General features: G+C 41.6%; 1 protein-coding gene across 6 annotated transcripts in view; it reads right to left on the reverse strand.

Moving 5' to 3' along the window:
- Positions 1-1,553: 1,553 nt before the first annotated feature.
- The window catches only part of DGKI (diacylglycerol kinase iota), a 205,421-nt gene continuing 187,228 nt past the window's right edge, over positions 1,554-19,746 (reverse strand). For 4 of the 6 annotated variants that reach the window (XM_027743776.2, XM_027743778.2, XM_027743777.2 and 1 more), the window contains 5 exons: positions 15,392-15,429; positions 13,766-13,886; positions 6,259-6,295; positions 4,301-4,400; positions 1,555-3,389 (listed from right to left, as the gene is read on the reverse strand). In XM_027743776.2, the coding sequence (XP_027599577.1) occupies positions 3,273-3,389; positions 4,301-4,400; positions 6,259-6,295; positions 13,766-13,886; positions 15,392-15,429 (413 nt within the window). In that variant the 3' untranslated portion in view covers positions 1,555-3,272. The other 2 variants (XM_027743775.2, XM_027743780.2) reach the window with 2 other exon arrangements.

A 19,746-nucleotide genomic window follows, 5' to 3' on the forward strand; every position in this document is an offset into this window, starting at 1 on the left:
ATATGTGTGTGTGCATCTATATATATGTATACTGATGTTTATAAATCTACATATATATAGTAATATACACACACTAATAGACACGGCCACTGAATAGACACTTTTAGTAATCAAAATGCTTTACATGTAATTTAAGTGGATTCCCAGCTGCACATTGAAATTTAGGCCCTGCACAGTGCAGGCACAACTACACTGGATAAATCTAGAGCCCAAGTGCTCCAGAGATTCAATACATAGGTCACCACTGACTGCTACAGAGTCTGCCTGCTTCTGGTGGCTGTCCAAAATTGAGAATCCCATCACACTTCAAAAATGGTAAGGAATAATCCTGTAGCATCCTGGTCCCAAACTGCCCTCAGTGAACCAACTTCTGATATTCCTTGCCATTGTAGAAAACAATATACATGTTCTGTTACCTACAAATACAACACATCACAAGTATCTCGTGCATTATGTGTGCAGCGCTTTGGGACAGCTTGAATACTAAAGGCACTACATACAGCCAGTTCCTGTCCTAACTCCAGTGCTGGGAGTGCTTTTATCATTATCCAGTGCTTTTATCATACAAGTAACTGTCTTCAGCTGAGCACACAGCATGGGCAGCTTTCCAGAGGCACAATGGGCTCACTCTGATCATATCATCATACTCCAGCTTCCAGGGAAAAAGGGAAGCCATGGTCTCTCGTGTGCTCCGAGTTCCTCCGAGCAGCCCAAATGGCACAGAATTGCTCAGGAAATCTGCACATCCTGACAAGCTGCTCCAGATGGCTGCAACCACCTCTCAGGCAGTAGGGATAGCCTGACAAGGGGAGGACCACTGGGGACAGAGAGGGACCAGACCCAGCTCCCTTATCATAATTCACATGTGGCCTCTGGAAGCTCCCTGTGATTAAAGCAAGCCTTTACTGCTCCACCTGTTTCATGGGACTAAGGGACCAGGGAGCTGTCACAGGCTCAGTGACCACACTCTACTCAGGCACCAGACTGGCCCCAGCACAGGACAGAGCTAAGTTCCTGATGCCATTGAAGCTTCCTCCGTTTCTCACATCAGTAAAACAAAGCAAAAAGGTAAAATTGATAGAAACATAATTCTTATTATCATCCAATATAGAGAAATATTACAGTAATGTCTTTTCTCACTGCTGGGAAATGATGCAAGGCCTACCATGAAACCACAGCGTGAGAATGTTCCTTGTGGAAATTTCACATACCACACCAAAATTATATTCCGATTTTTTATTTCAACAGTTGCCAAATTCTGTTCTAATATGTACACATACTGACCTTCTCCACAAGCCCCTGGATGACTACCAAGAGAAGGAATTTAGCTTTCATATTTTATTTTTTAAACGAGAAAGACAGAAAATAAGACAAAATACATTTCATGTCACCATTGACCTATAGATTACAAATATATATATAGTTTCCTTCCAGAGGAAGAAATACTACGGAAATATTTTGCTCATATCAAATGAACCTTTGAAAACAGAAAAAAAATTAAAAGTATATTTTTCAGCTCCTCCCTCTCTCCCATAACAATCACTTTTTGAAAAAAAAAAAAAAAGAAAAGAAAAAGAAAATAAATACATTTAATTTCCTCCACCTCTATTAAGGAAGAAAAACTTATCTGGATAATGACCTGAGTTATTTTCATGGTTTCCAAATGTATGTAATCCTGATGATCATCATCTACCAGAGAGCTACACCTAGCAAGGCATATGAAAGCAAACACTGGTGGATCCTTCAAAACAAACAACAAAGCAAAACTCAAAAATGTATTACAAGAATTATGCCAAAACTCAGTCATGAATGTCTTCATGGGAACTGGTCAGACAAAGTAGAAGTGGAAGCTCTGTTATTTCTGGCAGCTGAGATATCTGCAGCAATTGGAAACCCAAAGGTGGAACATTTTGTTTATGCTTGTGTGTATGTGTGTTTGCTTTCTCTTCTTTTATGGTTATAAGACAGAGAACAGACGAGTAGTGAAGACACAGCGGGCCTTTACAGTGGCTAAGCTTTACATTTTCGAGCCTATAGTGGGTAATGAGGCAAGGAGCTGCTGCTTGTCCTTCTCCAGTGGGACAGACTCCCTGAAACTTTGTTCCCTTGAAGAATCAGAGAGTTTACAGGTTCCATCAAAGAAGGTTTTTCTATTCCACATGCGACTGGACCAGTGCCCATTTGTTTGTTGGCAGCAGCAAGGCTGATAACTGATGTTCTAGTTCTCCTTCCTATCTCTGGCTGTAATGCAAAGGGCACTAGGTCCATATATCAGTCCATCAGAACTCCCTCAGTATTGCACAAAACTATCTCCAGTGTAAAACCCATGTTTTCAAGAGTAAAGAACCACTATCAGCTTTTAGGAAGGCCTGAAACCTAAGCAGAACTGGATCGGTCATTACACACACACAAAAGTAATATGAGAAACCTTACTGGTAACTTTCTGCTCTGCCATTCAACATGGTATATCCCATATAACTCCTTTCCATACAAATTACTGTATTGTGAGGCTACCATAACCACATATCCAGCAACAACGAGGTTAGGTTTTGTCACTGCTGTAAATCTAATTGTGCCCCACACCCTGGGAAACAAGGCAACAGGCAGCATCCTCTCCTAAAGCGAGGAAACTCCATGGCGATGGGGTACTGAGGATGCAGCTTTTGAGAGGATGGCAAGGGAGGGAGTGTAGCTGGTAAAAACACTGGACTTTTCCTAAGGGCATCCAGAGCTCCTCAAATATTTTGCTACTGCCTGACCATTTGTGAAGAAAACACAGAGATAACAGGTACTATTTAACTGATGAGAAGTGAGGGGAACAGGAGAATAAAAGGAACGCAGGAAATTGTAAAGATAGAGGAGGGCCTCATTGGGTGCTTTAATGTCCCAGTTAGTTTGGAGTTTTGTTCCCCCACACCCTCTTAAGTCTTTCCTTTTTTTTTTTTTTCTTCCTTTTTTTTTTTAAATAAATTGTACAGATGAACATGGGAGAAGTTCATGCTACTTGCTGGAAGCAATAACGGTAAATTTCCACGGCCCATGGATTCCACAGACCTTTGAGTGTCCCACCTCATCTATCATGGGCTAACTTATGGAACCTAACCATTCCGTGGCAAGACTCAGTAGCCCTTAGAAACTGGTGGCATGTCCTCAGGTATTTTCCACTAGAGTGAGAGACACGTTGATTCCATCAGCTTCTTTCTCACATGACACCTGAGCGACTCAGGTGAAGCCTCGAGACTTCCAAGGATCCTCTTCGACATTTTCAGACATCAGACTGCTGTCTCTAGATCTTCGTGGGTAACCATTTGGTAGTTTTGTCGACTCTCCAGGTAGGAAGCCAGATCCGGATCACCAGCTTGCTGAGCCCTGTCACGAGGGGTCTTACCCTAGAATAAGAAACAGGAAGAGAAAAATCTTGTGCTAATATATTTAGAAGAACAGATGATTCTTGGGCAGAAGAAGATTAACAAGTCAGAAGCCACTTGTCTGGATTTCAGCTGTTTCAGAAAGCTTTTTGCAATGTACAGTACTGTCATCTGAAAAAGAGATCACAGAATCATAGAGGATCTCTCTTCCCCTTATGGGCTACCCTATACAGCATAGCATGGTGGGAATTGTTTTTGAATGCCTTGCTACAGCAAAGATGCTTCTAATTCTAGAACCCAGAGAAACAACCCACTCTCAGCTGCTGACCACAGGATGTTTATGCTCAGAAATTCCAGAGAGGCAGCTTCTGGACCATGTTCCTAAGCAATCAGATTGTTTCAATGACAGAATATTCCTCGGATTTAATTTTGCCCAGACTTCTTTCTCAATCAAGCTTACACCAAGAGAGGGTTGTGGTTAGTGTCCCATCAGTGAGCACAGGGGCAAGCCAGGGCAAAAGCAAATAGATAGCCATCCTCACAAAGCAAGTCAGCCACAATAATCAAGCCTCACAGAAGCTATGCAATCCGAAATCAAGGCTCCTGCAGGTGGTCCTTGCCCACAGGCCTCTCTTTTGACCACACAGGAGGAGGATACTGCTGTGCCATGGAGATGTCTCATTCATACCCAATGCACCGAATAGTTTGAGGCCAGGCTCTCACTATGGTGATGATGACCCGTGTTGGGGACTGAACTGGAGTCTCTTGTACTTGTTTAAATTAATACAGTTTTCTATATAAAGATGGCTTGTTTAAAAAGAGCTGCTCTTGGCCCACACAAGGAAGCCTCAATCATGCAAACAGCAGGGACGGATGCTGATTGGTCTCGCTTGGCTGCAGTATTTTATAAGTGGTTGATGGAGCTGGGTTACCTTGGAGTCTGTCTTTCTCAGAGAGGCTCCCGCATCCACCAGGAGCTGGCAGACGGCGCGGTGGCGCTGGCAGGCTGCCTTATGTAATGCTGTCTCACCCCTAGACCAAAGTACAGAAACCAGCAGTGAGACACATCACACCAATGTACATTTACGAAGTATGAGGTGCAGAGGATAGACACAGAAGGATGTTGCATTTCTGCGAGGTTCCCTCTTGCTGGCAGAGGTAGGCTTGTGCACTCTCTCCCTTAGCATCTACATCCTTTGACTCAGTAGGAATGCCTGCAATGCACAAATAGCAGACGAAGAACTCTGAGGGGTGGGAAAGAAACACGCACAGATTTTAAGTATTCAAAGGACTGAATGTCACATTCCCATCCAAATGCCAGTTCTGCTAACTGCTGCAAAGGTAAACTAGCTCCCTTCTTACTTCACAGCAGGCAAAACAGCAACAGTGTTTGTTTCTTCCTGCAATTTGTTTCCTCAACCTCATTCTCCGACTCATCCTAGAAAAATCTTGCCCATCAAAGCTAAAACTGGTGCACTTGCTGCCTTGGTTCTGATACCCTGCTCTCTTGGGTGTATGAGAGCAAGAGCTGTGTTTTTGTTTTCTACTGCTGGACTGGTGAGCTACCGGGAAAGCTTGAACACAGGCTTTTCAAAAGAGAACACTGCGTAGTGGGAGCACATTTATTGCTGAGCCCCTCACTCAGACTAGAGCTACATGTAAGAGGATTCTGAGATTGACTATAGTACTGAGAGTAAAGAAATCTATCTAGATTTGCCTATGCTCTGAGTGGATTGAAAAGGTGTCCTTAATACTAGTATCCAACATGTAGGGCCATTACAAAACCTGCAAAATAACAAACAACAAGAAATGCACGTAGTAGGACAAATCTTACACCTACCTACTCAGAGAATGCACAAAGGAATTTCAGCCCCAGTCCATGACAGGGGAAGTTGTAATAGGCAACTCTGCAAGAAATCTACCCTTGCAGCAGGAGAACTAGAATCAGAACGGGATACTACCTGATTTCCCCCTGAGGATCAAAAGACAAATTTATACTGCCAGTTACAGCTTGAACCTTCCCTTTTCAAGAGTTAGCAGCAGAGGGACCTTTATAAAGGGAAGACCTTGTAGCCATGTTCACTAGCACTTTGTTTCAGTGGTTGTGTGATGCTACTGGGTGAAAAGAACCATCCAGACACCATCACCTCTGGACTTCACACATGCACCTTGTGCACAAGGTGTTCTCTGCTAGCAGAGGAGGGCACTGTGGGATGAGGAATGGTAGGTTTAATACCTGTGAGAAAGATGGTTTTTGCTTCCCATATATTCCATACACTTTCCGGGATTATTCCTGATTCCCTTGCAAACTTCAATTATACAACAAGATTTAAAGCAGTTGGGAACTGGAAAGTAAAGTAATTTTTTCTGTTTAGTTTTGGATTTGGGGTGTTGTTTTATATAAGAACAGAGGTGATCGATGTTTTAACTACCTGATGGAAACCTTCAAATGCACAGGTTGTGGCCATCTGGGAGAACCAAGGCAGAGCACCCTGTATGAATCAAGAAGGGACTGAAGAAAAGGTGTAGAACAAGAAAAGTAATTTCCTGACTTCTGGAATTTACTCTTCAGGTTGTTCCCCTAGTAGCTGGATGCCAGAAACATCAAAACACAATGTAGGACTTCAATTCCCCTAGATAGATTAAGGAAGCATAGGAAGCAATAGAGAGGAAGTACTTTATGAAGTCCAAGAAACATTTATTCTAGACCAGGAAGCCACATATGATCTGGTTGATGTTTGTGTTTAGGGGGACTTCTGTCTGCTTGTTTGTTTTTGAAGAGCTGTGCCATTTTACAAGTTTTTTTGGTTTAAAAATTTACATTTGAAAACCAAGAGAAGTCTGCTATTCTAACACACATAATGTGAAGGGTAGAGTAGGTTGTACTTACGTTTCACTGTCTGTCATGTCCAGTAATTCAGATGGACCTGCAAAAGACAGTCAGGTATGTCATATAGCATTTGTCTGCATGACTAGAAGACTATGTCTAGCAGGAGAAGATTCCCAGTACAAATACGTAAAAGCAGCCAACTGAAAGCTCAACTTGCACAACTATGTCACATTTCAATGTACTATTTGCTTGTGAGAGCCCTTGCACTGGCAAAATTCTGAATGCACAGTCACTGCTGGAGTGTCAGCACCAGGGAGTATCAGCCTCTAAATTACACTGGGAATGAATATTCATGGGGTTTATTTTCTCACTCTTCACCTTGCTCAATTAAGCGGTTCACATAAGTACAGTGCATTGAAAATGCTGATATATTGGAAACCCTGATATATTGCAAGTTAAAATCTATTGTGACTACTAGAAGGAAAATGTCATTAGGAAGTTGAAATTAGCCAAATTCCATCCTGAATGACATCCCTGTGCTACTCCATTTAATAGCATTATACAAAATGTAGATCAGGGTGGAATATTCCCAGCAGTCTTTATATTGATATGCAAATCCTGTACTCAACTGGTTAGCAATGATCAGGAAAGTAAGATTAAGAAAAACATAAAAGATTTTTTTTAAGTGGAAAAAAAATAATGCATTTATGTTTATGTTCTTTTGTTCTTGATATTCACTATAGGCAGATATTTATAGCAGCAAATTCCATCACTGAATTACAGTGATACAGAAAGGCTAGGATCTGGATAGCATTTGAAACAAGAAAAACTTTTTCCTTTGCAGTGTATTGTATCATTCTTCTCTCCACTGCTCTGGAGTACAGTGCCAGATGGTTATGGGGCAGTTAGCAAAGGAAACACTGAAACTTTACAGTAATTTTCCTTCCTATGCATGAATATTTCCCATCAGTGCACTTTGAAATTCAAGAGTCCTCAAGAGCTTACAGCAAATCTCACCTGAAACTGAGGAATTTCACACTACTTGCTTACAAAGGCTTACACACAACCTCCCTACACCCCTTTCACTCTGAGTGTGTGTCAAAACGTATCAGAGCAGCCGGTCTTCACCTCACTGCTTTTACAATGTGCACATGCAGTATCACTGGGGGCTCCTGGAGCTGCAGGTAACTCCTTCACTTCTGTCATAATGGGAAAGGGGTGGTGGCTTAGTCCCCAGTACAGAGGGCATTGTATACCATTGCATATCTATCTTGACAGTTCTCCAAGTTCATTAGCCACTGTTGATTTTTAATGCAAAGCACCCTTACTCTGCCACCACACAGCTCATCTCCACACTTGGTGGTGATGTGTTCACTCCTGCCTATCAAAAAGAAGAATCACTCATGACCCCTAAGCTCCCATAAGCATGAAAAAGGGTAGAAGGGGCTAAGCAGGGCCTCTCATGGAGAGGAAAGAAAGGTAATGCCTGAGAAATTAAAAAGAATATTTAAAAAGCACATATGAAGAAAAGGACTCCTTTCCCATGCAAAAATCACGTTCTTTCAAAAATAGAGGTAATTCCCCGTTGCTTTATGCAATGACACATCCAGGGATAGGTAAGCAGGAATGGATTGCAGTGTGTTAGAAAAGACACACTGCCAATATTATTTCTGTTCATGGATGGAGCAAGGAAGGTTGTGTTGCTAAGGTGGAACAGGGTGACTGGGCTGGCTGCATGGGGCATAGAGGTACTTGCCCCGAAAAGAGGAAAAAGGCATTACAAGGTTAGGAGGAAGGATGGAGAGAAGTTAGAAGAATATGACTTGAGAGGGAGAAGAAGTTTGGGCAGAGTGGGCCTGGAGAGATAGGAAGCCAAGAGTGAAGGAAAACTGGTCTGGAGCAGAAAGAAGCAACAGGGCTGAGACAGAGATGCTGAGTGTGGAGGACCGAGAGGGCAGCCTGTGAGTAGAGACCTGAGGAGATGACAGGTACATCCTGCCTAAGTGGAAAGGATGTTCTCCTGTATACTGTCCCAAATTAAGCATTTCATGGGAGAGCCCTGACTCCACCTGAGTTATGCATAAGGGCCAGATACTGAAATTAATCAATTAGCTGCATAACATGATACCAGGATTCATTAATTTCATTCTCTCTGGCCTACCTCTGAAGCTGGAATGTCCCAACTCACACACAGCCTGGGCTGTGGCCTTTACTTCTTCATTTTATTTTCACTTGTGCTTCTCTTAAACCATCTCACGCCCTCCTCTTAAATCCCTTTCCCCTCTCTTTTGGACCTCATTTTTATATCAGTCTCCCTGGCGCTGCCAACCGACCATTCCAAATCCCCCTCTGCCCCGGGACAAAAGCTGCACAGATGTGGGAAGGGCTGGCACTGGGAAAGCTAACGGCACTGTCATCCTGACCCAGCAGGGAGGCGGCTGTTTTACTCTGGGACAAGAGGCAGAGAAAGAAAAGGGGACCAAGGCTCAGAGAGAGAGAGGACAAAATAACCCAATAGAAATCCGGAAGGGAAATGCATGAGTGAGATTTCTATCAAGGAAAACAGCAGGGGGGGAAATAAAAACAAAAGATAGAAATGTGTGGAAGGTGGAGGGAGGAAAAAAAAGAGAGAGAGAAAAAGAGACTGGGGGGCTGAAGAATGGCAGGATGGGGACGGGGGCTGGGGGGGGGAGAAGTTCGCATGAAAGGAGCTGAAAAGCATGACACACCAAGGGGAAGCTCAGCTGAGATCATTCTCTTTCCTTACCATTGCCCCTAGATGGTCTGGGTAGAATTATTAACCTTTTTCCTTCTCTCCTTTTGCCCTCTTTCACTCCACGAAAGCCCTTTACCAGTTTCTCAGGAGGCAAAGCATCCTGAGCTGGGGATGGGAGGAGGGAAGGGAAGGAAACGCTCAAAAGAAGCTGCTCTTTCACTGAGCTCACTACAACAACAAAAAGGAGAGTCTAAATGGCCATATTTCAGAGGTATTTCCGAAATATTCAGAACCACATATTCTGAAAGGTCTCTGGGCTCCCAGCATACCCCTCTCTGATGGTTGTGGTTACAGCTTCCCAAAGGAAACCCACAGGTACTAACCCTTACCAGTCCCTTGTCCTGTCAGTCCTTCATAGAAGTGGGGAAGAAGGGTATTTACTTTAAGCAGTAATTCCAGACGTTATCAGCATTTCTGTGTGTTTATCTGTCAAAACCCGCTTTATTTAATAACTTGACTGATGTTGTTATGTGGAGGAAAACACTGGATTTGGTTCTTTACCTTCAAAGTGGGAATATTTTTAAAATAACAGTAATCTGGAAATTCAGAACTACTTCAAGCCTTTCCCCAACTCCACATTCTTCTCTTTTTTACCTGATGTGAAAATTAAGTGTCTGTTTTTTCCTGCCAGTGTCTTTTAGCTCAGAATTTCCACTGTAACATAGAGGATAGTCAGGTTATGGGAGCATTCCTTCCATCCTAACTCTCTCTCTGCCTTGTTGCCCTAAAATTTGGTAAATTGCAAATGAAAATAGGCTATTTTATACCTTGTGCCTTCTAGAAAGACTAACTTTTTTCTGCTTAGGCCCCTCACAAATGACACTCTGCAAATCTAGACATACTAACAAATGTCATACAAACTCACTCTCATTCAGTGTTGCTTTCTGATGACTATTCAAACTTTGTCACCAACATACATCTCTGTCATGGCAAAATCTGCTTTCCAAAAGCCACCTTAGGAACTCCTGAATCTGGTCAGGATGCGAACCTGAATTCACTGATGACTCTTAACTCTGACCTTTGCAGTGCTAAGATTAATGAAATCATCATCTTTTTTTACCAGAGGATGCTTTCTAATGGAGCAAGGACATTGAGGTTTGAGGACACAGAAATGTTTAGGACAAGATGCTCTACATACTGACTGTTGCATCAGAAGTTCCCACCACAAACTCCTAAGGCAACTGTAAACATCTGCCCTCTCTTCTGTTTAAAATTAAAATAGCCCAGATGAATTATAAAATTCTTGCTTGTCTTTTGAGTTCGTAGAGAAGAGGAGAAGACAAAGACAAGGCAAAGGAAATTACTCGTATAATGTTTATAAATTTTTCACAACTGTCAGATAAAGACTGCAAGCCAAATACAAATACAAATGATGATTTAGGAGGCCCCTTCTCTAATGGAACTTCTTAAGCCTTCCTCAATTCTGTTTGTGCTAAGCAAGTAAGCAGTTAGCTCTTCTCTAATGTGTATGCACTAGGACGTGCTGCAGTTGCTGACTGCAGCAATAAGCAGCTGTGGTTCTAATACCTACCAAGTTTGGCCCTCTGTTTCTAGCTAAGCATTTCTTAGCTCAGCTACAGACGAGTCTTTAAGGCTGACCCTCTCACTAAAAGTAAAAGACTCCTGATTTAGGAAGGCAATCTTGAACAACTGATAGGTCTGCATATCTGCCCTTCCTGCACAGGGAATAGAGAGAAATTGTTTTGCTGGGGCAACAGTCAACACAACTCTTCCTGCAGCAATAAGCAGCTGTCGTCCTGACACCTACTACATTGGTGCTTCAGCTGCTATTCCAGGCTTGTGCTGGTCCACTGCGAAGTATCTGGCAATACTGCACAGCAATCTCCTTGTGTGACTCATCTCTGCTATTTCTAATTTAAGATAGGCTATTTTCCTCCCTTAACATCTGAAATCATTCTGATCGTGATCACAGAATAACCTTTCATATTAATGTACCCTGCATGTTTGCAGAAAGCATAAAGCCATCTCCACAAAGGACAGTCTCAGCATCACTACACCATTTTTCCTCCTCCATAATCCTAGTTCTATGGGTCCCACTCCTGTGTTGCGTTTGATTCACCCCACCATTTTCAAACTAGGCAGTTAAAATTCCTGATGCAGGGGGTTTTGTCTTGTTTTGTTGCTGCTGTTTTTTTAGAGATATTCAGAAGATTTTTCCCTGTGTGGTTAATAATACATTTTCTGTGCTGTGTGCTTGAGGGTATTTTACAGTGCAACTCCTATTAACATTAACTATCTCCAGTCGTGTATGGGAAGCAGACACACTACAGAGGAAGTGCAGCTGGGCAGAGGCAATTGCCAGAACAGGAGTAAGGCTTATTTTTATGAAGGGTGGATCTCGGCAGAAATGAGAAGCTAGATACAGGGAAAGCCTCAGATATGAGTAGTGTTGGATCAGGTCGTGCACAGTAATTAATGTTGAGAAGATGCCAGATGCCAGAGAATGCAAAGAAAACAAGGACATTATGATGATGATGATTCAGCAAGAGTGCTCATTTGTGACTGGGAAGTGCCCAGGGTAGAAATGAATTTCATTAATTGCTTGGTGGGAGAAGAGAGGAGGCCTCTATTAGAGCATTGTCCCATGCACCCTCTGATCCCTGGAGAATGTTAAACAAACAATGCATTTGGAGAAGCCCAGAGGACATATGTCTGGAAAGCTGCAAAAGCTTCCTGCCATCCTTGGGGATAAAGAGGGGAGAGAAGAACTGACTTGACATTTGCTCAACCTTCTGATTTGTCTTTGTCTAACAGTCCGTAATCCCTCACATTTCTCTATTTACTTCAAAAATTCCCATGGATTTCCTGCTTACATCCTTATCAGTTAAATGATCTTATTTTAAACCTTCACCAAAAGAACAGTAACTGAGTCAGACTTTGACTAAGTTAAGGTATATGTGTCTAAGAAAAATCCAGGAGGGGTATCTATGACAGTGAACTGGCACAGGTCATGTGCAGGGTGAAAAGAGACCAGGGCCATTAAGAAAATAAAGCAAAATTATGCTTGCCTACAGAATTCAGTGGCATATATATGCACTGTGACTAATGAGATAATCCAGAGCAGTTAAATAGGAGGTAGAGTTAGCACTGGTAAGGCTTGTCAGAACTGGTGAGAAAATTAGCCATTGTTTGGATACAAGGCCAACTGCACTTAGCTATCCATATGTAGGTATCTATACATAAAAGAGTAAAAGAGTGATTCAGCCCCCTCAGTCAGATATTTGGGGCACAGTTCAGTTGCTCACACACAGATATTTTGTGCAATTTGATATACCTATGGTCAAGTCTTGGGATGCATTTGGAATGACAGGGATGCCTGCTTGGGCTTCGGCTGCCAGTCCAGCTTGGTCCTCCTCTAGGCCTCATGTGACATCTTGTAGACTCATGCAAATGCCCTGGATATCCAAGGGCAAATGATATTAGACATTTATGTTTATCTAAATGAATAAGGTGCACAGGTAACTGTCACCTGAATCACTTGCTGGACTCCAATGACTGCCTCAACCAGGATCTCTCTTGAGTTAGTCATGCAAGAAGTCTGCTGCTAATAAGGATTTCCTCCTCACTTCCATCTGCCACTGAAAGAGGACAAGTCTCCTCTAGTACCTTTGTCATACAAGAGCAAATGAACTGAGTCACAGATTCCTGTTGACAGTACAGGAACTTGGACCTATAGACTACCTGACACCTCTATGTAAACACCTAACTTAGGAGACAAGCTGGAACAGATGGATTGTTACTTTTTCCTTTCTTATGAATTGTGCTTTTTTTGTCTCTCTGTACAATTTCTGCAATAGCCTTCGAGCATTAACTTATTCCAACTGCCAGAGGCAGTCTCTGTGTTCAGTGCTAACACTGCTGCTGAAACAATATAGCTGATTTTGACATTTGGAAGCCAAAATAGCCATTGATATATTGAAGTGAAGTCAGAGACAAGTTACAAGAATGTTTAAAGAACTAGAAAACTTTTCCTACGGTGCAGGAGGCTGATAACTGTGACTTTAGCTTTAGGTGCAGAGCAATGTCTGTATTACTGTGGAACTCTCCAGCAAAAGGGGAACAAGATTATTGTAGTTCAACAGGCAGAAACTCCTAAACGTGACTGCCTCAGACACAAACAAATTGCTGCATAGCCTGTGTAACGATGCCTGCAATCCCTGATACTGACAAAGATAAGAAGAGCTGAAAGGGAAAAAGGGCAATGACTTGATCACAGCCTATAAATATAAAACGGAGATCAGAAATTTTTGCTATTGGTTCATCTTGAATCTATCAGAGACATAATATCGTACGGTTGGAATGAAAGCTAGGTGAATTCAATCTAGAAATAAGTAAACAGATTCTTGATCAGTGTGTTACTAAATACTGAAATAATACCAATAGCTGTATGGCCTCTCCAGCCCTGCAAATGTTTTAATAGAGATTAGATGCTTTCTACAACATATGCTTTAATTGAAAAACAGCTCAGAGGATTGCTGTGACAGAGGTTCTAACTAGAGCATCACACTGCTTCTTCACAGCCCCCCAGCTGATGCAACTGTGAAAACAACATCCTCTTCAAAAGCCATTCTAATTTTTGTTTTCACACTTTATCTGGAGGCATTACTGTCATTGCTGCCACATTCCCAGCCTCCTGCTCACACACACTGGACATTTTGCTGAGGGAGACTACAGATGAGTGAGGGCACTTCCAGCTGCATAGTATGGTTTTACCCGACTGACACTTGGCTGAATTACAAGCTCTCTGTGGATTTGACTACTGTGACTCACCGTGTTCCAGTATGTATTTCACAATCTCGCCGTTCCCAGTCTTGGCAGCATGGTGCAACAAGGAGCAGTGATCAGGTCCTTGGATTAACAAATTGGCTCCTTTTTTACAGCATTCTATGAACTGGGAAGAAGGAAAAAAAAAAAAAGAGAGAGAGAGAGAGAGAAAACACACAAAAGGATAAGTTGGGAGGAATAGGAAAACAAATATGCAGGTAAATTTCTTTACCAGTTTTCATAGGAGGTCAGTACAAAAAATGGAATAAAATAAAATATTAATTTTAAGCCAGCTTTTAGGTTCCGATGTAAAATAACTGAAACTAGAAATATTGACAATTATATGGGTTAAGAAGAATAGTCTGTATTTCCTAAAACTTGAGACATTGCTACTCTATTGTTGATGAATTATTGCTTGTTATCAGTGCTTGCAAACATACGATGAAACTGTTGGAATATTTTAAAATGTATGTACTTGATAGAAAATTCTGGCTTCTCTACTGAAGATTCCAATTTTTCCTCACCATAGCAGCCAAACATTTTCTGACTAAATCAGAAAACTCCAACTCAAAAATCCAGAGGATGGTGAGGTAACTATCCCAGATCTCCATTCTCACTCTCTGCCCAGTGTTCAGGGTTGGCAGAGGGGGAAGCAGTGTTGAAGACTTTGGGGGAGGAGCGGGGGTGGGATTTGTAGTGCAAATAACTGCAGAAAAGGGAGAGAACTGCAACAGTGAGGCATTAATCATGATACAGGACATTCGAAGAAGGGCAAGAAGTTTCCCTGTCAAAGCCAACTCAAGCAAAAACTTTTCAAGAAGTGGAAAGGAGGCAATATTTTTATAGATGCTGGTTGAAGAACTGCTCTCTAGATGCTGCAGCCATAAGGTCTGGGGCAGTGGTGTAGAAGGGGCACATGCAGGCAAAAAGTTGGCCTAACAGCACTGTCATTTTTATAAATGGCTCCAAGGTGACTTCTCACAGATAAAATTGCAATCATTAATCACAGTCTTCATCCAAATTCTAGGGCATGTTTTCAAATCCTGACTTGGCTACTGAAACACGCAGCCTGATTAGCTGTCTGACATGGGACCTCAGTCTTAGGGAAAAAAAACATTTTTGCATGAGTACTTTTTCCTCCCAAACCAACTATACCAAGACCCTATGTATTTTGAGACATCCATCAGATGACAAAACAACCAGATGAGGTTTGTTCTATCTGATCTGGTGGTTGCCTAGGTAGACATTAAATGATCTATCAACTTGGGGGCTTGGCCACCAACCTCACTGGTGTAAAATATCCCTTACTATGTAAGGCTGTGTCAGAACTACCCTGCTGTTCAACATAGTAATTTCCCTGTTAGTAACTGGCACAGTGCTTCATGCAGTGGCTATGAATCCTGAGCTGAAAGGTGCTGTCTAACACCAGATCCTATTCACTCAAATTTCACACCTCACCTGACTGATGTGTTCCCCTAGTATTCAGGGTTTCCTGGAAACGTTGTAAAATGGCACTTGCCAGCAGTCCCCATAGCAGTCTATTTATATTTTGAGCAGAGGTGTGATAAAATTTACAGTATATCAGACCAGCAAAAACTGGGAATAAGTGGACACTCAGTGCTCTGTACTTACCTTCAGTAGATCACCAGATATGACTGCCTGTAAAAGTGCTGCAAAGACAAATAGAAAACTAATGTCAGACAGAAAGCATTATGCATATAGTCTCACAGCTGAGAACACAGCTCACAGTATATGTAAGTGAAGAGTGATACCTCAGTCCACTTGCATTCTCATGTACTACCAAACCAATGTAAAACCTGCACTAACACTGGAAAGGCAGAAGACTGCCCATGTTACATGAAAGCTGTATGGACATCAAGCCAGCATTTCCAATGTTGTCCTGAAATTGCATGCTTCTATCTAAATTTTTCCCTTGAGACACTTCTGCCCCTTTCAACAGTGTCCACTGGGCTGTTGAAACAGGGCCGGCCAAGTTTCTGGCACCTAAGCCATCACTGAAGATATCAATGACATCCACACAGAGAACCCGAAAGTAGCTTCAGACCTGTCAGACTCTGTCATACTGGTGGTGGAATAGTCAGTCAGTCTCCAATACACCGAGAATCCCAACTTGCAGATGACTAAGAGAAATTTCTTAATAATTATTTGTATTACAAAAACATTTTGAGATGCCAGTGGGGAGCAAGTCCCCGGGGTTTGGCAGACAGGACCAAACTCAGAGCAAGAGTCAGTCTTCACCTTTTCAGCCTTTGTATTTTAAACAGACACAGAAGGAGAAAAAGGACACAAAGGCTCAAAACAAGACAGGACAGAGCTGCACATAGAGCCGGGAGCTTCCTACTACCCACTACTGTCTGCCCTGAGCCTGCTAAAAAGAAGAAGGAAGGCAAAAACCTGGGACTCTGTATTGCCCTGAGAGGCTGTTACAAGCCTAACATTGTGTGGTTATCTCCTTCTTTTTTTCCTCCTTCTATCATGATATATATTGCAGAAAAACAATTATGAATATTCTTTCTGAGAAAGCACTTACATGGTTTGCATCTTAGAAAGCATTAAACATCTGCCTCAGTTCATGCTTTTTCAAGTATGTCTAAGCCCATTTCTATCTTTGAGTCTAGGCAATGCAATCAAATTAAGCATTTGTTCAAGTGCCATCCTTGATAAAGATGCCAAAAGTTCATGTAGGGAGGAACAAGGGGGAAAGAAAACTGTAGTATAGCTTTGCCTCTGAAAAATAACACAGAGGAAACTGCACAGTGTGAATTCCATGAGGAGCTTGTTATGCCTTCAGAAATTACAACACATCCAAGCTAAACACTACAGAAGAGGAAAGATGTTCAAAGGCAACTCAACAAAAGTGCTTTTCTTTGAAAACACGTGAGGTTATATGGCTTTCTGGTCTCAGTAATGCCTCATGCCCTGGCTACACAGCAGTGGGAAATGCAAAAACCTAGTCCAGCTAAGTTGTGACTTAGGAAAGCAGTAGCAGCAATTCTTGCAACATTAGATTTAGGGCAGCTTTTCAGTGATCATATGTCCTACAAATCCCCAGGCATCTGTGGGAATGAGGACACACAGATTTTAAGAATGGAAAAAGACAAACACCAGCAAGTAAGAGCTAGAAAATACATGTACATCTTTTCTTCAGTTTGCATTTTCAGTGGTTTACATCCTGCTTTTTTCCTCAATAGTTCTAATACTGGCTCAGTCCAAACTAATAGCAGAGCAGCATTTAACCCTTGTGTCATTCATTTTGGTTTTTTTCCCATCAATCTGGTCTTACTGCCACCTTTATTTTGTAGGCTACTGCAGTCTGGACTTGTATAAATATTTTGCTCTCCTCACACATGTGAAAATCAAATGATCTGGTGATACCAGTTATTCATTTCCTTCTACATCCAATTTTTGAAGACATGTCTTCCCTGAAGTCACTTCCTAAGAGGCAGTGATACATTTTCCTATGCAAGCCATGCTTAAGATTATAGTTCAAAAAAGCCAGGAGAGAAATCTAAGATTCTATGAAAAGAAAAGCCTGATGAGATGTGAAAAACCTTCTATGTTGAGTATCCATAACCAGAAGTTGGTCTGGTGATAAGGCTATTAGGATAAAGCAGCTCTAAAACACATTCAGCATAATTAGACCAATCTTTTCCTCTCTTCCCTAAGCCTCAAATCCAGCAAAGCATTTAGGCAGGTGCTTAGCTTTGAGCTAATTACATTCTTTTCACACCAAGTCTACCTGCACTGTTAAAATTAAGTGCTTTGCTGGAGAAGAACCTATTGCATAAATGAATATATTACAGATCAACAAAACCAGCTGGCATAACGAGAGATTAGACTACACTAAAATAATTCAGCGCTGTAAGCCAAAATGCAGGAAGATGTAGAAGTTTTTGAGCTAGAAATGGAGAAAGGTTTTTTAAAATAGGGAACATGCTTAAATAAACATATGACTATTGCTTAGCACACTAACCCTATAAACTGAAATGGGACTGCTGGGCATATGGAGGAGGAGGGTGAAGATGGTAAAAATCACCTGGTTGTTAAAGAGGTGGTGAAGCAAGCAAGCAGATGGCATTGACAAGAGAGAGCAGACTGAGAAACTGGAGAAAAATGCTGTTAACATGCAACGCCAAGCTAGCTTAAAATTAAAAACATTAAAGTGAGAATTGTTGTATTTCTTCTAAGCAAACTGCACCACTGGTGTAATAAATAAAATTAATTATGCCATTGTTTTATCACACATAAAATACCTTCTGATCTTAAAGATATCTCAAAAATTGCTTGATTTAATAAATATTTTAATCAAGTCATTATTTTCTCAACTTCTCCTGAAACAATCATTTGTCATGACTAATAAAAATGTTTTATTACCTTTTATGTTTATTTAGCAAGCAGATTTATTGTTGATGAAAGGTGACTGAAGTGCTCTGTCCACGTAATGAGGAAACAAACGCTCAGTCTGCAGTGGTGCTGGACTCCCCAGGCTGCCTTCTCAGCAAAGCTCAACCCTCTCTACTGGTACAGCCCCTACTCCATCACTGACCTCTCTGCTGAAATTGCCAGCAAATGTGTCAATCACTGCCCAGATTGATGGATCTTGACAGAAACAATTACCTGCTAGGATATGGACAGCCAGAAATGCAGGCGATCTATGTAACAGCAGCTTCTGGTTTCCACTGGGTGACTTTTGAGATGAGATTCTAACTACCCCTGTGGGCCAACTTACAAAAGAATCCTCGTTAAAAAAACCCAACCAACTAAAAAAAAAAAAAAAACAAAACAAACGAAAAGAAAAAAAAAAGGAAAAAAAAAATACCAAAAATCCCCCCACCGAACACAAATAAATAAAAACGAAAACACCATAAAAACACCAACCTCAAAACCAACCCCCGCACACACACACTTGACTTATAAATTAAATATTGAACAGACACAAGTGGATAATGCACTAACAGAAAAAAAAGTCCTGTCAAAAAGGCTGCTAATTGAATTCTGGTAATGCTGCAAGCTAGTGCAGCTTGAGTCACAGGATAAACAACTCCTAGTACACTCACACATGCTGAAAACAACACTGTTCCTATGGCATGTGCCACTCATCTAATTTCTATGTTAGTGCCCATTACTTCCATTGGAAACAGCTATTTTTATTTCATATTCTAAAAATATATGTTAATGTCACCAAGTTATAACAAAGATTTTTGTTTCCCAAACATAAAATTAACTTATGAAATCTCAATTGCCCTCTGATTCTGCTTATGAAGCCAGCATCACTAAAAGAGTGCTGCAAAAGCAGTCATTAAACAGTGGCAAACAGATAACAAAGGAGTGAGGTATTTGTACCCAGTAACTCCAGAGGCTGCAAGATGTCTAAGAGGTCTCATAGGGCTGCCTGGATGCTCAGAAGAGAAAGTATCTCTCCATAGAAAGTAACCTGGTGTCTGCTGCAACAGTTCATGTTATGCATCTCCCTCCAAAGACTACAAAATCTCCAGAGAACATGACCTCCAACTTTTCTAAATAAGGAGTCAAACTAAGACAGAGGGGATCCTTCAGAATGGCATGATTCCAGGGGACATACCTGATCACCTTCAAGAAGGATAAGAGAACAAGAGGAAAACAGGAAGTCCCCCTTTTAAGGGTTTTCAAGATATGACACTGCTGCCACCAGGCAATGCTCTTGGTCTCAGAAATTTTGCGAGTTCTTTGTATACCATACAGGTGCAGCATGAGAACGACTCATTGACTGCAACACATCAAAACAATACGGCAGGAGGGGGCAGAAGTCACCACCACCACCTCACTCACTTCAAAAGCCATGAAAATTCTCAGAAGCATCACAAGTAAGGAAAACCTCAAACTACCTCTTCCTATCTGCCTTGCAGAAAAACTTTCTCCTAATCCCAAAGCTGCTGATCATCTTAACACCAAGGACAGAAGCAGAGCTCATCGCCAGGCTACCATTA

Source organism: Pipra filicauda, unplaced genomic scaffold, assembly GCF_003945595.2.
Source record: "Pipra filicauda isolate LSUMZ 115617 unplaced genomic scaffold, ASM394559v2 scaffold2_size9829703_pilon, whole genome shotgun sequence".
NCBI classification, from domain to species: Eukaryota; Metazoa; Chordata; class Aves; order Passeriformes; family Pipridae; genus Pipra; species Pipra filicauda.